General features: G+C 39.6%; 2 protein-coding genes across 3 annotated transcripts in view; one reads left to right on the top strand and one right to left on the bottom strand.

Annotated features, from left to right (window-relative positions):
* LOC113237200 (protein CNPPD1) overlaps positions 1–10,760 on the bottom strand; it is a 13,423-nt gene extending 2,663 nt beyond the window's left edge. The window contains exons 1-4 of the mRNA XM_026473538.1: positions 10,586–10,760; positions 3,620–3,716; positions 3,022–3,227; positions 2,444–2,572 (exon numbers count right to left, since the gene is read on the bottom strand). Of these exons, the coding sequence (XP_026329323.1) occupies positions 2,444–2,572; positions 3,022–3,227; positions 3,620–3,716; positions 10,586–10,636 (483 nt within the window). The 5' untranslated portion in view covers positions 10,637–10,760. The remainder of the gene's footprint in view (positions 1–2,443; positions 2,573–3,021; positions 3,228–3,619; positions 3,717–10,585) is intronic.
* A 2,034-nt stretch (positions 10,761–12,794) lies between these two features.
* The window catches only part of LOC113237434, a 29,667-nt gene continuing 20,707 nt past the window's right edge, over positions 12,795–21,754 (top strand). Inside the window, exons 1-3 of one of the 2 annotated variants that reach the window (XM_026473902.1) lie at positions 12,795–13,033; positions 13,213–13,470; positions 14,960–15,073. In XM_026473902.1, coding sequence (XP_026329687.1) covers positions 12,896–13,033; positions 13,213–13,470; positions 14,960–15,073 — 510 coding nt within the window. In that variant the 5' untranslated portion in view covers positions 12,795–12,895. The remainder of the gene's footprint in view (positions 13,034–13,212; positions 13,471–14,959; positions 15,074–21,754) is intronic. The other variant, XM_026473903.1, reaches the window with a different exon arrangement.

Consider the following 21,754-nt stretch of genomic DNA (forward strand, 5'->3'; position numbering starts at 1 on the left):
GCTACTCCGACAATATGTTACATCGACATGACTTTACTCAGACACTATGCTACTTCGACAGCACAGACGAGTTGCTTATTAGAAAATCTTTGTTCTCCCATAAGAATGATCATCAGTACAAACCCAAGTAGGAAAAGGGTTTTTATATCGATAAGTATGAGTGTGTGCTTTTGTTACGGACACCGAGCCACGCACGAAAACACTATACCCTATACCCGAGGTGGTAAGCCACTCGAGCTCTAGCAAGGATGTCTATTACTCCGAGGGTTTATATTGGCTTCTAGTCTTGAGATGAAAACTATACTTTTCACTTCCATTGCGAGAAAATAAGATGTAAAAGTTTATATTGATTTCAATAAATCTTGGCAAATGTAATTTGTAACTTGTGACATTTGTATGGTATTTAACATATGTGAAACATGTTTGTACTGACACTGTCTCTTGTTACATCTTTTGTTATGCCATGTTTTAATATTATTATTGTCTTTATGATTATCGATAATATTACTACTACAACACTAAATTAATCCGTCATTTGTAGTGTACAATTTTTGTTTATGTCTACACGTTCATTCCGTAGGTACGGCAGCTCCTTTCCTTTAATTTTTTCATGGTTGACAAAATACCGCAAAAACTTCAAGATTTTGGATCGCGATTTTTTTTCTCGCAATCGAAGTAAAAACCAAAATTTTCACCTCAAGACTAAAAGCTGAACTAAACCCTCGGAGTAATATATAGGGTATATAGCTGAAGCTCGGGTGGCTAACCACCTCGTATATATATTTTATATATAAAATAAAAAATATGTAACGATAAAAATATACTATTTCATGTATGTAATACAACAGTTCTTTTTTGTTACACTATATCTCATTAATAAAAAAATTTCGATTGTATGATTTTTTTGTTATATTGATTGATATAAGAAATATTTTCTTACATGGGTTTGTAATGGTGATCATACTTATCGGAGTATAAAGATTTTTAAGAAGCATTTCGTCTGTGTCGAAGTAGCATAGTGTAAAATCATGTCGATGTAACATATTGTCGGAATAGCGTAGTGTCTGAGTAAAGTCAAGTCGATGTAACATATGCGTAGTCGGAGTGGCGTGTGTCGAAGTTCAGTTTTAGAGTCGACTGATGTCATTATTTCGTAAATTTTTCTTTTCTTTTTACATGAACATTTTGTATAAAATTAATAAACTGTACAACTTTGTTGTTTCCATTTCTTTTCTGCTTTCTATCTTGCAACTTTGAGTGTTATCTTACTACAATAATAGTATTTATCGTATACTGGTCATACGATACCCCTTTTAAAACAATTAGTTTATGTGGAGAACATTTTGGCTTCCTCTAATGAATTACGACATAGTCATTATTATTATGTACAAAGTTATCTATCGTAGGCTAATTTTAGAAATAGGTGAGCACTAGAAGTATAAGTTATATAATACATTTCATATTATATTGTATTTAAATTGACGAAAAATTTGCATTATCTTGAAATCTGAATCTCTTATATTTGGCATCTCCACAGAATCTAAAATTCTCACAGAACAATAATTTCAACTTTAAATAACCGCTATCTTTAGTTTGTGATCCACCTTAAGGGTTAAAAAAGGGTTATTAGAAATCGGAATCCTTTAAAATAAGCTCCGCCCACGTCTCCCGTATGATCGGTCGCTTGGTGCTGCTTGCGTCATTCGCTAGATGGCGTGAGTAAAGTTTTAGTGCAGTGAGACGGGCCCGAACGCTCAAGGTCATTTGCTCGGGGAAACGCCATAAAGTTGTGAGTTGCAAATTCCATAGCAATTTCAAGGGCAGGATGATGTGTGTCGAGCCTGCAAAGTGGACTATCGCATTTTACAACCTTTACTCCGCCGAGATTGCTCAGTATAAAATCTAAGGTCCCGACATTATAGTTCTTTACATTGTTGTACTGTGACCAATTATTAAGTGACATGAAGTCCAAGTCGTCTTAATTCGTAGTTGCAAATAAAAATTAAAACGGCATTCATCGCCGCAAAACACAGGTTTGTTCATTATAAGTTTTTTAAAGTATAATTTACTACATTTTGTGCACGATTTTATATGTCGATTAACTTGACAAGTGAAATGAACTGTACTAGTATTTTGTATGCGTAATAAACGTTGCCAAGGCGCCTTTTTGACGGGAAAGGAAGTTTTTGTTAAGGTTGATTTTTTTGCGACAGTTCTCACGCCTCGCCACTGCAGTCTATCAGTAGGTAATCTGGTTAACAATTTATTGGGTCACATCACTAGTTACGTTTCTATGACAGGTGTCAAAACGGGCCTTTAGATTGTGAAAACCGTAGTGAAGGAAACAGCCCATCTTAATCGTGATACATGTCATTCACAAATGTCAAATAGATCGAATTAAAAAAAGACAAATGTAAAGAATACAATAAATCAAACTAATTACCATTGCATGAAGGAAATCCAGTTCTAGCTTTTTGAGATGACTGAGATCCAAGCCGCCCGACTCTGCCCACTCGGAGCACATCACCTCTTCGTCTTCACCATCGTCTTGCAGGAATTTGTTACCCACCATCTGCGATAAAAGTTTTCATGATTGCGATGGTTATAATGTGCAGCTATGCGTAATGTTAAATGTTTGCATTTAAAAAAATATCCTGCAGTTCAAAATTTAAAATATTTTGATAACAAATACAAAAAGGCAAAGTACAAATAAGTAGAATACAGTACTAGAATATAGTACACTAGAACACGTCCACTCGCAGCGACAGCGATAAGTCTACTAGCGATAAGTCTAATAGCAGCACACACACTGCCTATTCTGTCTGGTTAGACAGACAAATTATGCAATTTTATTGCAAAGGAATATTTGTTGTACTCTAATTAATTACCATTGAAAAATATTGAACAAAACCTACAAAGGTTAAGTTCTATGATTTTATATTTTTATATACATATATGGGTATACAAAGAATACCACTTTGTATAAGTGCTTCGGTACTGAATAGTAAGTAAAGAACTGACCAGCGACACGAGGAAAAGTTCATTGGGCGGCATGAAGGCGAGGTAGTCCGGGCGGGAGGTGCGCAAGCGTTCGAGATAGAGCAGCGCCAGCACGAGTGCGGCGGGCGAGACGCAGGCCTGCCGGGCGATACCCGCTGCCGCGTCGGCGTGAAGCCGCCGCAGCGACCGCCCGCGCTGTGACACCGACCACTCCTCGCACGAGATCTCTGTCCATACATAAATTACGTTTAACATTCATTGTATGATGAATATTATGATGTTTTTCTACCAAGACATTAATTCATGTTTGTGAAATGAATCCTAGTGGAGTTTGTTATAATTTTTAATGCAAAGACAATAAGATCGAAAGAATTTTAATTTCGTCTAGTCTCATTAAATTGATTTGTTGCATTGCATATGTGTGTGCATTTGAAAAGTATTTTTAAGTGGATTTACCTGTTATTGCTCATGTTGGATAAATTATTAGTAAAAACAGAAAAAAACTACTGTTTGGCATTAAAAAAATAACAGTGGTTTTTGTTCCGACACCCTTTAGTTGATACTATACTTATCAAATTATTTATATCAAATTATTATATTATGAAGTATGACGGTATACCAGTAAGTGGCAGACTGAGACACGGTAGCGAAGGCAGCTGTCCGTAGTATAGGGTCTTGGTGATGCGCCGTAGGAACTCCTTGTGGTCGCCCATGCTCTAGTGGTTAGAATCAACAATACATTTTAGAGAGCATAAAAAGATGAGGATACAATTCTTAATATATTGAAAAGAGATTGTACACTTTTGAATTTAGACAATGTCATTGTCAGTCAATCCGTATCCTCAGATTTTCTTACAAAGTATTTAATTAGTAACCTACATAATTTGCCTTGGATATTTTACCATCACACCATGATCTACTTTTTATGTTATAGGTGAAAATTAGGAAATCCGTTTGGATTTAAATTGTGAAATGGAAATACAGCGATAACTTTGGTGAAAAACATGACGCGTCGTGACGTTTCGATTCTGCGCCAGTGTGAGTTGAGCCTAACGCGGGGCGACGCGCGAAACCTCTCTACTTCAACCAAGCGTCGACGCGCGATGGCGCTCACATTCGCGTGCCGACGCTTGGTTGAAGTCGAGCAGTTTCGCGCGTCGCCGCGCGTTAGGCTCAACTCACACTGGCGCGGTTCCGCATTTGCATAACACAAATTTGTACCTTAATAATGGAAAAATAGATATGAATATGATATAGGCCCTTACTTCCCAAAGTGGTCCAGGTGGACCCCCAGGGGTCCACGGGAGACTCGACAAGGGTCGGACAAAAAATAATATGGATATGGAATATGGCAGAAATGTGGCTGCAGGGGGTCGGGTCCTCCAGAACCAGCTAAATTTTGAAAGTGGTCTATGAGAAAAATAGTCTGGGAACCTCTGCTATAGGCGAAAAATATGACGCGTCGCGACGCTTCGACTCTGCGCCAATGTGAGTTGAGTCTTATTCACGTCTAGACTCCGCAGAGTTCTGTGTACCTCTTTTTAATATATGCAAGCTGGCGCCATAGTGCAGCCAGTGTGAGGTAAAGAGGACTCCTGAAGTAAAAACAAGCCTGCCAGGGATATGAATCCAAAAAAATGGCGCATTTCGTCCCAGTTTGCTAACTGGTATCGCCACACCCATATCATATCACCCTGAACAGGTGGGGAGTATGCATCCACAACCACTGAGTATTGGTCTTGATCAGTTTTTAGCAGAAGGTCCAAGTTATTAGCCATATGAGACAAAACATCTGAGATGCTTGTGGCACCACTGACTAGCTGGAAAAGGCTTAGCATTAATGCAAGTTTTTACATCTCTCTCCCACCATGATTGGTCATCTGGTATGGAAACAACATTAACAGTCCCCCAGAATTAGTAATTGCACCCCTGGGCACCTATGTTGACATACCTCATACCAAGTATTGAAACTGCTTGGTTATCTGATCTCAACTGCGCGAGCAGTAGACACAGCATTAGACTATTTGTGTAACTCCTGTGTCATGATACAGAAGGCCCTTTGTGAGCGCCTCTCTCAAGGAGCAGAGGAATGCGGTGAGGAGGACGTCGGCCCACAGTTCCGAGGTAAACCCGTCTATAGCGACGGGTCCCTAAAGCTGTGGTGCCAGGACAATGCCACCTTTCAATGGCTAGAGGACGCAATCAGCACCATCAGGCTGCCCACCGGGGAGCCCCTCTCATTGAAAAATGGGGTGGAGGCTCCCCGGAGGGTGGTCTGTGGACTGCTGATCCCCGGTCATTGGGAGGAAGCGCGCCGTATCGGACACTTGCTCACTTGGCAGAACAAGTGGGCGGAGGTCCACAGATGGGTTGTCCACAGGTTGCAACAGCAACAAGAAAACACTTTTGTGGTGGTAAGCCTACCTGAGGACCTGGTACCTGTTATCGTGGGGCATGGCCGGCGCTTTACTTTTCAGTTAGGCACGGTCTACCTCCGATTCAGGTCCAGAAGAGGAGTGTACACGGATGTGCCGCCTGAAAAGGCAGGTACATCAACCAACAAAACAGATGCCTCCCCGGTGCCCTCTACCTCCACTGGCTTCACCAGAGAAGGAAAAGGGCCCTCCCTGACCCCCGTCCCTGTGGACGTCGCCAGCCATACGGTGGCGTCCAATAGTGAGGACGAGTGTGTGTCGGCGATGGGAGACATCTGCCTGAGCGAGGATGAGGACGACATACTGCTATCGGCTGATGGCGGTGTCCCCCTCGCCCAATAATTGTACCGTCATCCAGTGCAACCTCCACCACAGTCAGACCGCAACGGTTCAGCTTCAGAAGTGGTTGGAGGCAAACGACACAGCCGTGGCGCTGATTCAGGAACCGTGGATCGGCGCCCGCGGCCAAATAAATGGACTCTCACATCTGAGAGGTAAGCTACTATCCACTACTATCTCAGATAAACCACGGACATGTATATACTACTCAAACAAGTTACACATACAGCCACTAACACAATTCTGTTCCAGAGACCTGTGTGCCTTAAAGCTTCTAGCTGACGCGGCCACGGGCCTGCCTGAAGTGGTACTCGCCTCTGTCTATATGGCGGAGATTGATGTGCCACCACCACAGGAAATGGTACAGCTAATCAACCACTGCGAGCAGAACGGCCAGCACATTGTCGTGGCCACTGACTCCAATGCCCACCATCCGCTGTGGGGCATGGAACTCGCGAATGAAAGAGGTAAGAACTTAACAGAATACTTATTTACAACTAACCTTCAAATTCTCAATAAAGGTACAACACCAACTTTTGTAAATAAAAGGAGTAGAACCATCATAGACCTAACCCTAGCGTCAGACGGAGCAGCGAATCTTGTCCATGACTGGCACGTGTCCGAAGAAGCATCTCTCTCGGACCACAGATGGATAAGATTCAACTTAGAAACAGTTATCAAAGTACAACAACCGAAACGGAACCCCAGAAAAACCGATCGGAAAATTTACACTGACAAACTACACCAGAGCCTGGAGAAACCGGTAGCACCGGGAAGACTGCTGGACACAGCGCAGATAGAAATACAGGTTAAAGAACTGACGTCAAACATATTGAAGAGTTACAACTCCGCATGCCCATTAAGTGACCCAGCCCCGCGACAAGGCCACCAATGGTGAGGGCCTGAGCTTGAGAGGCTGCGAAGAAGGGTAAGGAGACACTTCAATAGAGCAATGAACACATGCGCGGATGAGGACTGGGAAAATTACAAGACGGCCAAATCCAAATTAAAGAAACGCATACGATTCAGGAGCACCGCGTCATGGCGAGGCTACTGCGGGAACATCACGTCTTGTGCACAAGCGAACAGAGTAAGAAAAATCCTAGCGAACTCAAATGCAAGTGAACTAGGTTCAATACGTAAAACAAACAACACATTCACAACTTCCCCTGAAGAAACGGAAAGAACCCTACTGGAAGCACATTTCCCAGGATGCAGGTTCGTCCGAGATGACAGGCGCGAAGAAATGAACTACAACACATCGACCCGAAACTGGCGATACGCTGAACAAGTAGTAACATACGAAAAAACAAAATGGGCAGTGAACACATTCGAACCATACAAAGCTCCGGGCCAAGATGGAGTTTTTCCCGCACTCCTACAATGGGGTGGGGATACACTGGCCCGGCACCTGGTTGACATCTTTCGGGCCTGTCTAGCCTTCGGCTATGTGCCCCATAGCTGGAGAGACGTAAAAGTCATTTTTATACCAAAACCAGGTAAGAACGACTACACTGATGCAAAATCCTTCAGGCCGATCAGCCTCACATCGTTCTTTTTGAAGACGCTAGAGAGGCTATGTGACAGAGAACTGAGGGACGGAGCTCTAAAGAACATTCCATTACACGGAAACCAACATGCATACTGCCAAGGCAAGTCCACCGAATCGGCCCTACATGCCGTTGTCGGCAAGATAGAAGAGGCCCTTAAAAGCAAGGCAATCTGCCTAGGCACCTTTATAGATATCGAAGGAGCCTTTGATAAAACCAACTTCTCCAGCATACAAGCAGCACTAAGAAGACACGAAGTGGATGAAGTGCTGATCAGCTGGATTAGCAATATGCTCAAACAAAGAACAATAAGAACTACAGCGAAAGAGACCCCATGGGCCGTAGTAGCGAAGGGGTGCCCTCAAGGAGGAGTACTGTCGCCTCTGCTATGGAACATGGTCGTAAATGATCTCATCACCAACCTTAACACAGAACACTTCTATACAATAGGCTATGCTGATGACATAGCCATACTGATAACAGGCAATTATGCCAGTACACTCTGTGACATCACACAAGCTGCACTCCGGATTGTGGAAAGATGGTGTAGAGCATATGAACTAACAGTTAACCCAACAAAAACAGAACTAGTAATGTTTACAAACAAAAGATTACTGGGTAACTACCTACTACCCAAACTCTTTAGTACAGAAATACAATTATCAACTGATGTCAAGTACCTGGGAGTAATTCTGGACAACAAGTTGAACTGGAACAAACACCTGGACAACAAAATTAAAAAAGCTACTATCACCTTCTGGCAATGCCGTAGAATGGTAGGTAAACAATGGGGACTTTCACCCAAGATAACACTATGGCTTTACACAACGGTGATAAGGCCTATGATTAGTTACGGTGCGATAGCCTGGTGGCCACGAACCAAGCTGACGACTGCAACTGACAAGTTGGACAAATTCCAAAGGCTAGCATGCATGGCGACGACCGGCTGCATGAGGACAACTCCAACTGCGGCGCTCGAAGCGATGCTGGACCTGCGACCCCTCCCACTGTTTATCAGACAGGAAGCGGCGTCAACAGCAGTGCGACTAAAGAGAGCCGGCCTTTGGAAGCACATGAGGACCCCACATACAGAAATCCTTTACAAGATAGTCAAAGAGGAACCGCTACTGGAGGCAACTGTGGATAGGATCCCAAAACAATACATTTTTGACAAAAAATACAGGATACAATTGTTTGAAGATCCCAACGAAGGACTAAACCTCAGAGAGGTCCGCGTATTCACTGACGGATCAAAAACAAATTCAGGAACAGGTACTGGGGTGTTCTCAGAAGACCTCAACATCAGAATATCAACACCGCTTGGTGACCACAACACAGTATTCCAGGCTGAATGTATGGGTATCAAGTTGGCAGCAGAAGCAATAATAGCGAGAAGAGTAAAGAATCACTCCATTCGAATACTCTCCGACAGCATGTCAGTACTTCAAGCGCTGAGCAGCTATGACATGAACTCAGGGCTTATATATGAATGCCATCAAGCACTCATGGAGGTATGTACACACAACCACGTAATTCTACAGTGGATTAAAGGACACAGCGGCTCACGTGGCAACGACGCAGCAGACGAACTAGCTAGAAAAGGGTCGGAGACGGATGCTGTAGGGCCAGAACCCATAGTGTCCCTCCCCAACCAATGGTCAAGAACAACTATACTCAAAGGTACAAAATCTTCTCATAATAACATATGGACAACCCTTACGGTTTGTAGACAGGCTAGGGAAGCACTCCCAACGCTCAACGCCAGTCTATCTCGTAAATTAATCAAACTTGAAAGACAAGAGCTGCGCACTCTATCTGCCGCTCTAACGGGTCATGGTCCATACAATAAACACCTTTTCAATTTAGGTATCACGGACAGTCCTCTATGCAGAGCGTGCATGGAGGGGGAGGAAACGGCCGCACACATCCTACTAGAGTGCTCCGGTGTGGCCAACTACAGGGCAAAGTACCTTGGAGTGCCGAGGTCGCTCCCCGAAGTCTTCAGAAAACCGAAGAGGCTGCTGAGATTCCTGGAGGAGCTTGGGTGGCACGAGTAGGACCCTGCACCCACCACACGCAAAATAGGCGCCTCGACGTCGAGTTGCGGAAACTAGCCCGTTGCACCAATACCAATACCAATACCAAACTCCTGTGTCAACCAGAAGCCACAATACAGAAAAACCATCAGTACCTCAAGATTCTTGAGATGCTTGATACAGATGTCATCGTGAACGTACACACAGACTTCAGTGTGTGGTAATATCCTGTGCTCCAGAGTATACCCGGGGTAGCTAAGGTACGCTGTGTCAGCTGGACATCTGATCTGCGCGTCGCTGGGGAACAGCAGCTGTGGTTTGTCAGAGTCCAGGTGGTGGTACACTGCTTCAATATTTGAATGCAGACTTCTGAGGTTGGTGAGGAAATTGGAGAAGCAAATTGGCAGGAGGAAAGCAGTTGAACGAGGCATTGTGCTTCGGATTCCATTAGCCTCCAGAACTGAGTGCTCAGTGTGGCAGTACAAGCAGCTACTACTTGTAATTAGGCGCAATGCAGTTGTTAAGACCTGACCACCTGTTGTCAACCTTGAACACAAGTTGGAACAAGGATAAAATGAATTTGGCAATTGAGCTGCGTCGGAAGGGTGGTACCTAGTCATGGCCGAAGCCTACCACCAGTTGTTGTTACTCATTTAGCACCACCCTACTTGTAGGGTATTGAGGGTAAACCTATGGAAATGAACAACATCAACTCCCAAAATTTATTGTAAATGAGTGTGCAAATCATAATAATAACTTGTTTAATTAACAGTTTTTGCTGAACATTATCAGCAAATTAATCTAAAGTTATTTTAATTGTAAATAGAGAAAGTGAGCATTACTCACATATCCAACTGACCATAAAACAAAGCTAAAATGTTCAAAACTATAGCTGCACATTCTTGTTATTCTGGTGCATGTGTACTGAGCGACCGGCAGCGCGGTTATCGACAAAATTAATGATACGGTCATGCAACGTCATGAAATCACCCGTACAAATGTGACATCAGCACATCGAATTTTCTCTAGGCATTCCTTCGAATTACAGCCGAATGCCAAAGTTTTACATAATTTTTAGAGGGTTATTGTAGTTGTAGGGGTACCGACATTTTGCTGCATTTAAATGGTGCTAGCTTAGAATAATAACGGGTACTCTGATGATAACGTGGAAAATTCATGAATGAGTCGGCCACGAGTCACGCCGATGACCCCCTTTGTTCTGTACCTTAATCTTAGCTCGTGACCCCTCTCGCCTTCTCTTTGAAACGTTGGACATTGCTGCACTTTACTTCACTGCAATTTAGGAGATGCAAAAATGACCTATATAAATAATAAAACGTCAATTTTCTAAAAATAACTCGACATTTCCCGTATGATAAAATTGACATGCGCGCGACGGGCGCGGAATAAAAAAAAGAAAGAAAAAGTGTTGCTGCATTTAAACTCCAACTTCAGTACGTTAGGGATGTACACATTATAATTCGATTTTCAAGAGCTCGATTTAAGTGTATACGACCTAGCAGTTTTATGTATCGATTCATTTCAATGCGAATTTTAAGTGTGGCGGCTTTAGACGCCGCCTATTATCACCGGCTGGCTGTGGCAGTCTCTTTGGACGAGAGTCACCAAGGAGAGTGTTACACTTGCCGTAAATGTTTGACAGTTTTTTATTACATATATTGTCATGTCAGCGATTGCAAATTGTTTGCACTATTTAATACAATCCTGTAAAAACCACGAAACAAAATAATTATAATTCACAAAGTTCATGAGGCCGTTTTATTGTTTGTTAGGGGAGCAATAAATTCCCCAAAACAAGTAAATCGAATCAATATTAGGGAGAATCAAATTGTCTAGATTGTATTCATAATTTAAACAAAACCGTCTCTTTCCGAACCCGTACTTTATTTTGGCCAGCAGGAAAAGCAGTTTGGCAACATCTAAGTAAGTCTACAATATTTGCCGATTTTCTCTACTTCTCTCTGAACGCCTTTTCTCACTAGCTAGTATCACTCTAAGTGAAAATCGTAACCACCTGAAGCCAAAAAGGCGTCAAAATTGTTTTTTTTTTAATCGAAATTTATATAATATTTATGAGATCGTTTCAAAAACATACGATTCGATATGTGCATCGATTCAGAGGCATAATGTATGATCTATTGCAATCCAAAAAATTGATTCAAGGCCAAAAACCGTGCAACTCTACAATAAATTATCATAATATTATAATTCACCCCATATCTACACGTACAATACACGGTTTCTCTGTCTACGACCCTGTAGGACACTCGTAGTAAGTAAGTAAGTAATTATATTGTTGTATCATTTTCAAAGTGAAAAATATCGATGAATTTAATGTTTATCATCATTCATCGGTTTCATTACTCATTTTATTGAAGGGGTTTATTTTACATTTAAGACATTCAGTGTACACTGAGAAATAGTTTCGTAACAGTTTACGTTTCGCTGGCCCTGGCTATCGTCACTTCTGGATCGGAACTTTCTGGACTTTTTTTGAAACTGAATACGACATGAACATTTTGCGTCACATGGTCAAGTCAATCAAACATCACTGCAAGTTTAGTTGCTTGTATAATGTGCAAGCGAAAAAAAATCGGAGTCGTTAAAGTCATTTTTGGGACGGAAAAATAGTTCAAGGAATATCATATGCAAGGATTTTTCTTTTCTAAAACAATACGTACACATACAAATGCATACTTCGCTTGTCAATAGATGGCTGATATGACGAAGTGATACATATAAAGACCGTTGTGAACGCGCAGTGTACGCGAAAAGTAAGAACATTTTCAACGCGTGACTGTCCTTGTTATATTCTATTGTAGCTTAATTTACGTTGTATGTTAAAAACTAATCGATTTATTTGGATCGCAGTTGAATTCGGCAACATCACTATTTGCACTTGACATTGTTAGTTACAAAATGTTACTATTTTATCGCATAGCTAAAAAAAAGTTAATGGAATCTTAATAAACTCACAAAGTTTTGATATGAGCTTTATAATATATTAATGTATAATAAATATATTCCTTTGAATTTAGTAGATACATGTATATATTTATTTATATTACCTATATCCCATATTTACGTAATTAGTCATTTTTTTAAATAGGCTTTGCAGTAGTTTTCAGGTATTAAATAGCAACATCAATTTTATAAAATGTCAAATCAAAGCCAAGCAATACGACGAGCGGGCGGCAGTGTTGGGTTTTTGTTCGGCTCTTTTTTTCAAACACGGCTTTTTTAATGTACTGTGATATCTCGTTTTTATTATTGCTACAGTATGTCACTTTATTAGCTGTTATTTAAATAGAGGAAACAGGATTGAGTTATTATTTAAAAAATGTGATATTTTTCCTAGGACACTTTTGGCTTGTGTCAGTGATATTGATTTATTTTATTTTCTGAAAGAACAATTTAAAAATGATATAGGCAAAGTGCAGCGCGGCTGTAAAGCTCGCGCGGCGTCGAATAGTAGTCGACAGTTAGCCGCTTCTGGTGATAATGTGCGCACAAAATGAAAACTAAAAGTTTCCTGCTGTTCTCGACGTCTGTGTTCGCGATAAGTTTATTTCTGATCGTATTCCACTCGCAACCACCGCAGTCCATCCAGACTATCGTGACGCAGACCCATCAGCACATCAAGGACTTCCAGGTAGCTTGGTATCTGGATTTTTTTTTGGAACATTTATTGACATTTGTCATACAAAATCGCAATAAATGTAAAGACATTTAAACTAATTTAAAATAAAGGCTAAATGCGTTGCGGCCTTTTGTAGAAGGATAAGGGGTTGATAGGGATTGTGGTAGTGGCATGTCATGGTAAGGCAACAGGGCGATGTGTGGGTGCAGGACAAATTGCGCGATGTGGAGGACAGCGTGCTGGTGGCGGAGGAGCGGTTCGCGCGATTGTTGGGGTTGGGGCCGGGCGCTCAGGCTCTGCGTTGGCACAACACAACCCTGCCTGTGCTGGTGACCCATGCTAGCGGCGACCACCATGCAGAGGCAGTCAGCTTCGTGCGTGCTGCACATCACCTTCCCTACACTGTCCTTCTCTATAACTTGGGATTGAAGCCTTATTCATTAGCTGTGGTTAGTGTCAACATTATTCTAATGTGTAGTAATATGGCACTTCATGCAGCAGGCTGTGGCTATATATTGGCTTTATGGCTTTTTCTATACACATGTATATCAAATTAAAATATTGGAGATTTTATTCTGTAAAGTCTGAGGTGTTTAAAAGATCCATTGTGCTTGGCAATATGCATTAAGTGTTCTCATTTCCATGATTTTAATCTCAAGTGTTTGTCATAAAGGAATGTGTGACAAGTACTCATACCATGGAGTAAATAATATGCCAACAGAGATATAGTTACATGCACTTTAGAATGAATGCTTGTTTAGGTATGATAGATGGGGCTACAGATCACTTTCTGCAGAAGCAGGGAAAGAATATTCCGTTGTATATTATATGCAAAGTTATTTATAACTGTGTTGAATGAAATTCTACATGTAAGAAACCTGTTCATCTGAGTGTAAACTGTTACATGTTTAGAACCTGTTACATGTTTCAATGGCTATGTAAATGAATAAAATAATAAATTGTGATCCAAATAAACAGTAACAGGTCTTCTGTCAGGTATCTATTTTGAGGGTAATGGTTAACCCTCATAGACACCATTTCAAGTATATAAAGTTTTGATTCACCCCGCTGCTGCTAGATTTGTGCGACACAAAGTGGCAATGTTTCTGATGATAAGACATTAACTCTCTGGTGTGGTGTATGAAGTATTTATTCTGTGGTCATACTATGGTACTTGTACTGGATACAAATGTGTAATGTTAATCATGAGTGTAATTAATATCAGTGATATTACTATTATTAGTGAACAAATTTCGTCTGAATTTTCATCTATGTTATGAGCACAGGTGTATATCTAGATAGACACCGCAAGTACTGCAATTTATATGAAAACCAAGTGTGCCACATGTTTTGTACCCACTATGACATCACAAGAACTATTTAGTGATGGGAAACCTCCTTTCGCTCTAAATCAACTGATTGAACGGAATACACGTGAATAAGCATATTCCATTCAATTAATCAATTCTAAATAGAATAATGTTTGTTCAAGTATTTGTTGATTACAAGTAGTCGTAATATTAATCTAGTAGAAAAATACTAGAATAATATAGTTAAGTCCTTTATATTACATGTTTTTAAAAAATGTTGATTACTTAAAAAAATTAAGACTTTGATTTTTAGTTATGTAATATATGGCAACTAAGTGTATTTCACTTACATTGGGCACGCCAAGTACGTACACTTGCGGCGTCTATCTAGATATATATCTGTGGTTATGAGCATATATTTAGTTATTGATTTAATCTTATTAATTTCTTAGTAATTGTCAAATTAAAACTTTCCTTGGAATCTCGAATGAATAATATTGCATACAATAACATCAAATCCATTCATTGTTTTTACAAAATCTAAGCTTTTGTGTGTTGTTGCCTTTAATGCTACTTTATTGAAATTCTACCACTAGACATAAGCATTAATACATCATGACTGCTGTAGGTGTCAAACTACTGCAACTCATCAAAGTGTGCAATTGTTGACTTAGACCTGTCCGAATTCCCGTCACACGTCAGCGACGAGAGCATCCACGCCTTTCGACCACTCATCATACAGGTACTCATATTTTCCTGTTTTGTACTATGTGTCAGAGGATGTGTCATGGAAAATTATGTTTTCATAATTGAGGGAAAAAAATTCATATTGTAATATTGAATCATTAAACTGGGTTTGTTTTTATGTACATATGTTAAACTATGTATAATATACGTCTAAAACCACAGTTTTGCGAACTTCTGATATTATATTAAAATCAAAACAGTAAAAGGAATGAAAAATATAATATGAAGAGAACTGATGGTGATAACTGATGAATAACAGAGAAACATAGACGTGCTTGACTTGCTGTTCCAATTTATATACAATGGTTCTAATAGTTGTTAACTGTAGAAGTCAGCAGGTAAGTTTCATATACTAATAGAAAAGTATTAAATGAAAAATTAAAATTTACTTATGCCTTTTTCTGGGTAACCTATCACAAACTCGAATTTATTTTATCCGAATTGCATTACTCTGAAAGCGGTTCGACTTTTTTTCATTAGTGCGATGACAGTTTTGGTATAAATTTGCAACACGGAAATGTCTTACAGCAAAAGTATCGTTTGTCCGAAAACCTATTATTAGAATAATTATTACACCGGTGAGTGCCAGAATCGAATTTGTTTGCATTACCTAGACGGTACGACCCCCTCCTGTAGGTTTAGGTTAGGTTAGTATATGAATAATCTCAGTACAGAGTATTAAAAAATCGACCTCAAAAGTTCGTAGAATTACGTCTATTAGCTAAGTTTTATTGAAATATCCCCTAGTTCGCCACTATACAGGATTTGACACTGGAGATAATAAAAATCGGTTCTCACTACTCAAAGTATATCGAGAGAAAAACGCCTTGAATTGGAGAAATAGCAAATTCAACCATTAAAGTAATTGCTCCTAAATTAAAGTTAGGCGCTATTTATAAAACGTGAACAGCCACCCTTCGAGGTGGATGATTTTCTTCAAAATGAAATGGGACCACTATGGAAAATCGGTTCACAAATACCGGAGTTATCGCGTAACATATTTACATAAAAAAAAGAACATACAGTCGAATTGAGAACCTCCTCCTTTTTTGAAGTCGGTTAAAAAGCAGCACGATCCGAACGAGCGAAGCGAGCTACTACACCTCGATCAAATTGATTTGCATCTCGTTTATCATATTTTCTAAAGATGCGAGGTGCATCATTCATTAAAATGAAACAAAATCTATTCAATGAAAATCTAAAGGTTTTCGGAGAAACAAAATTCTGTAAATCATGTTTCTAGCTTGTGATAGGTAACCCTTTTTCTGTTACCATCAATCACTTTGTTAGTGGCTGATAACTGCATTCACATGATTTAATGTCACTAATATGGGAACTATATTTCGTGCCACTTATATTTAAATTGACGTCTATCATATACATACAGTAGAAAGTAAACAAACTATCATCACAACTTTCTTAATCCATCAAGTATGTGAGTGCCCAAATGAATGTTAATTTGTATCCAATATGAAAGCTTGATCACCAAAATTTATGCCGCGACTAAAAGTTTCGATTCTCAATAATAGGCCTGCTCTGAAACAATAACTCAGTTCTCCAAATAGTAGATCTGTCGCTAAATAAATTAATTACCTTTATGAGAGTTCATCTTTTCTACAAGTACTTAATTAACATCCTCTTTTGTTCGTGGTCCCATTAAATTTTGTTTACATGATACTGCACTCAGGGTAGTTGTGTTCCTCAAAGGAATAAAAGGTGTTTGGGCTCTTCTTGAAGAAAACAGAGAGTACTTTCTAGATCCGTGCTGATTTGGGCTGATGATAAAGTCCAAAATGCCCATTGAAGGTCCTCGACAGTATAAATATCAATAATAAATTAAATGTTTCGTATTCGTGCTCGTTACAATCAGCTGCGAGAACGCTTTCTCGCTGCGAGAACGATGCTCGAGTCTTAAGTTTTTTACTCGTCATTATGATGTCTTAAAACATTATACCTACCATTTGTTGTTGGATATGATGCTTATTGTCGTTTAGTTACTTAATGACCAATAATGTTAAGGTCATTGCTTACGACTAAAAAATCGTAAAATATTTAAAAGCACTGGTCTTAAGTTCAATGGTAAAAGGGGAAAAAAATTATTGAGCAATTATACCTTGTGAATACAATATATACCGTATGATTTTTTAAGAACTTTAGAAACATGCGTTGACCGTCGTCAATTTAACTAAATAAAACTTGTGTACCTTGTATTTCGTCACATATGTATAACATAGTGTGTGCATCGGAGTTAGTATAGTTACCAAATTTTAATAATGATATTCGTTACGAAGTCGCTATTTATATGCAAATAAAAAATGCCCAATAGGAGGTGGAGCCACAATGACGGGCAAAAAATTTGACCAATTATATGAATTTGATTGCCACCGTAAGAAGTAAACGTCATCCGTCACTCGAGCCACTATTGCCTCTTATATCATCACATTCTCTAAAAGAACTCGTGTGTAAGATTATGATCTTACACAGAAATATATAGATCTTAGAAATAACCACATAATGAGGTGTTGACCACATAATGGAGGATTTGACACCACACTTGTCCTGCAGTATTAAATTTTTTATAAAAAAATACCGAGCTCAAGAGTTCATTGAATTCGCCAAGTTTTATTGAAATCGGTTACCGGAAAGTGCGCGAAAGCGGATTCATCCCCTTAATATAATTTAATAATATATAAATATTTTCTTCAAATTTAAATGGGAGCAATGAATCATCAAAATCGGTTCACAAATCGCGTAACATACATAAAAATAAAATACAGTCGAATTGGGAACCTCCTCCGTTTTTTGAAGTCGGTTAAAAGACATGTATTTCTCCACAAAACACAGGACACACAATACTTCACTAATAGAAAATACAATAGAGTGATATGAACAAAAAGGTTAAAGACTCAGCATTGCTGATTTTCAGTCTTCACCTGTAGCTAGCTGTTCGCTTGCTGCACCAAGCTAATGTGCGGTCCTACCTACCTGCCTACACACACATACACCTTTACGCCTTGTGGTCGCTTTTGAGCCGCTTGCCTATACGCACTTGGTGCTCATTCGTTTAGTGCCAGAATGACCCTCCTTGGAATTCCGCCATAAGATACGTGTGTTTCCTGTTTTTTTTTTATTTCAAATAAATTGGTCTGGTTGGTTCTATAAATACTAACCCTATTATTTGATAGCTGACTATGTTTACCGATTATTTTATATAACATTAATTTTTAAAGAATCGCTTTCATAAGTATTGTTTGGTGACAGTTCTATAATTTTTTGTCTAGTATAAACTTAATTTATTAATGAATTTATTTTTGTACAGCTCAAGGTAAGCTTACTAAAATGACCCATTGGTCCATTAAACTTCGCGCACGTTTATTCTACATTCTTCTAAGTTCACTGGAACGTTCAAGTCACACTAAAGGTTAAGTACTAATTATGGTGGAGACTGGTAATTTAAAGAGGTAGCAATTGACCTCAGCTAAGGCGTAAAGTGGTCGCACGATCACACGCGTGGGCGGCCATTCATTTTGGGCTCACATGATTATGTGTACCTTAATTAGTGCGGTGCTGCTTAGTCTAATCTATAGACCAAGATTCTTATATTTAGCAGTGTTAAACATAGACTTTTTTATGGAATACGAGACGATTGGTTATCGACAGAAGCCAGTAGACGATAGAACCAACAAACATTATGAGTTTATTCAAATCGAGAGTGTTGTGAACTGAACACACACAGATGAGCGAATGCCGAGAGCCTTCGATTGTCTAAAAAGATAATTGAAGACTATTCGAGTAATGTTGCTATCTAGTCGCGCATATTAATAGTTCCGTATTGCGTTGGGTCACAGCCTTCGTGAGGATCAAATGATGGTGTAGCATAATTGAGTCGCGGCAAGCCGCGTGCATCTTATACATATATATATTGTACATTATTTAAAACATTGTCGAGTAGTTTTCGTTGATATCTTGTTTAAACAACGAAAAACTAAACAGTTTTTTCCTTAATGCTTAAGTTGTAATCATAGAGGTTAAACTCAGCCAACCTAGTAAGGTAGATCTCGATTGCCAACAACGTGAATTGAAACCATTTTCATACTTCTACAACTTTCGGACGGAAGAAATCCAGTCTTGTCGAGAGTCCGTAATTAGTCCTTTGAATTCTCCGATTGGGGCGATGCCACCGAAACGCAGACGTCTGTTCTCCCCTTTTTTCGTATCCGTACCGATAGCCGACCGTCTCCAGTTACTTGGAAAGGACCTGTCGTTCAATTTGAGCTTCGGCAGATACATTGAATCCATGACCAAAAATGCAGCCAGGAAGCTTGGCATCCTTTGGTGACGGTGAGGCGTTACTTCATACCCGGGACTGTTGCGTCAGTTGTACCAAGCACTAGTCCGGTCGTGTTTGGAGTGTTGCTGTCACCAATGGGATAGTTTTGCGCCCAGAAGCTTATAGGTGACTAGGGTGAGTAAGGGTGAAGCTGCAGTGCCTTCAACACCGCCGTAAAGTTGCCTGCTTATCGGTATTCTACAGGATTTAATACAGAGAGTGTGCGATGGAGTTGTACGATTTAATTCCACCTTCCATTTTCCATCACCGGAAAGACATTTATTTAGACGTAGGCTGGGGTTCCATCCGTATGTTTGGAATATTCCAAGGATTCCACATTTATGTGTCTATGCTATGGAGCGGAATTTCCTGCCTACAGACTCTTCTCTGTTCACTTCTTCCCGTAGCGGTATAACTTGGGTCTTTACACGGCGAGTGTGAATAGGCATTGTTTAGGTGTGCTTGCAGCATCGTCGACCTCGTCGTCACTTCCTATCAGTTGAGATGGAAGTCCAATGCGTACTTGTATTTTATAAAAAAAAGTGGCGTGTCTCTATGCCATAGGTGGCGGAAACCCTTAGCCTTATAATTCGTGGACATAGAAATAATTTGTGTACGGAAATGTGTGTGACTTGTTAACAGTTAAAGTCCTTCAAAGTCAGTCTTTGCAAACCGTAAAACGACCACAGAGAGTACACTATAACACATTATGGATATGACTAAAAAAATTCAAGGCGACGTACAATCTACAACGACAAGCACTTATATATTATACTGTCTACTATAACTTGCGCATGCGAATAGGGGCACGTCTGCGTTCGTAGGCGTGCGTATAAATTTTCTTTTTTATTCTTTAGCTATTAAATCTAAAAACTTTCAAAGTATTATTGAAACAGAAACAAATGTAAAAAGCAAAACATACTATAGAAAGCTGTTGGAACAATGTTAACGAAAACTAAATCAAATTCACCAATTAACTAAACTAAAAAACAACTTACTAAAATTTTTATGTTGATTTTTGTCATAGGTAGCGACAAACAAAAGTTACTTATGAAACAAAGGACATTGAATATTATTGTTTAATATTTGTGCGTTGGATTGAATATACAGTTTATCATCTGTAAAGTTCAATTCTTTTGTTGACTTGGCAATATCACGGTTGCCACCAGCCGCCAGCATTCCGTTTTGGTGAGAGTAACGCATTATTGACACGTATTCAATTACGTACCTCTCTCTTCATATTAGAACAGATTACTTCTGCCAGTGCTCGGTGCAATTGAATATGGAAGATATTATTACATTAATGTTACCAAATCGCGGAAGGTATGCGATGTCAGTGACTCCACGACTGACTGAGTGACTCGCGTAGTTAAGAAAACGAGGTCCCGGTCGGTGATCTTGGCAATATTCGTTCATCATCACCACCACCAACACATTTTATACCTCCCACTGCCGGGCACGAGTCTCCTATAAGGACGGCATTTAGGCCGTAATGGGCTCCACTGGCCCAATGTTTCTTGATGACTTTTTCTAAGGGCTGTGAAGTTACTTCGACTCCACAAGGATTCGAGCAGTGGACATCTCAAATAAAAATCAACCATTCTCCTGCCACGGCACTTATGTTATATTCGTAGGTTTAAATGTAATTGTTACATATCTACTAAATGCGTTACTAATTAATAACAGAGGAATGGCCCTATCTAAAATTAGAATTGGATGATCGACAAATTTGAAACGTATGCGTAAGAAAGTCTTGAAGAGGCGTGTACGTGTGTTACGTCACCGATCTACTAGGCGGACCATTGACCTAGGTAGGTCAATGAGTTGGACACACAAAAGTGTGCACATTCCAAAGCTCCTTCGATGCAGTTACAAAATGCATTATGAGCGATATAATGATCCAATATTTATTTGCACAGGCTGCTGCTGTCCTTTTTGTTTTTTTCCTTGTCTGATCGATTGACAATTTGAAAATAGTATAGATGTTTGTTGTTTGAACTTTATTTTACTAATATAGAAAATATTTATTGAATAAATTACACAATTTGTGTTTCTTTATTCAATAAATTTTATTTTCCATTTATTTTATTCTTTTTTTGTTTAATGATAATACAAGCCCAAGCCGTGACCTCGTGACCTTAAAGAGCTCGAAACGTTGGTTTCCACTCGAAAGAATAGTTTACAATCCAAAAGCTAAGAACTCGATAATGTACGGACAACGGCACGCCAGACTGCACATTTTTGTTAAAAAATCGCCTCCAGTGCAACAGAACAAGATACGTCAATGTGTAGCTTGAAGTGCTGGCGTGTGTACAAAGTTACTTGTTTAAATTACAAGCAGGCACC

The sequence above is a fragment of the Hyposmocoma kahamanoa genome, unplaced genomic scaffold (assembly GCF_003589595.1).
Source record: "Hyposmocoma kahamanoa isolate Upper Pololo Valley unplaced genomic scaffold, ASM358959v1 93, whole genome shotgun sequence".
NCBI lineage: Eukaryota > Metazoa > Arthropoda > Insecta > Lepidoptera > Cosmopterigidae > Hyposmocoma > Hyposmocoma kahamanoa.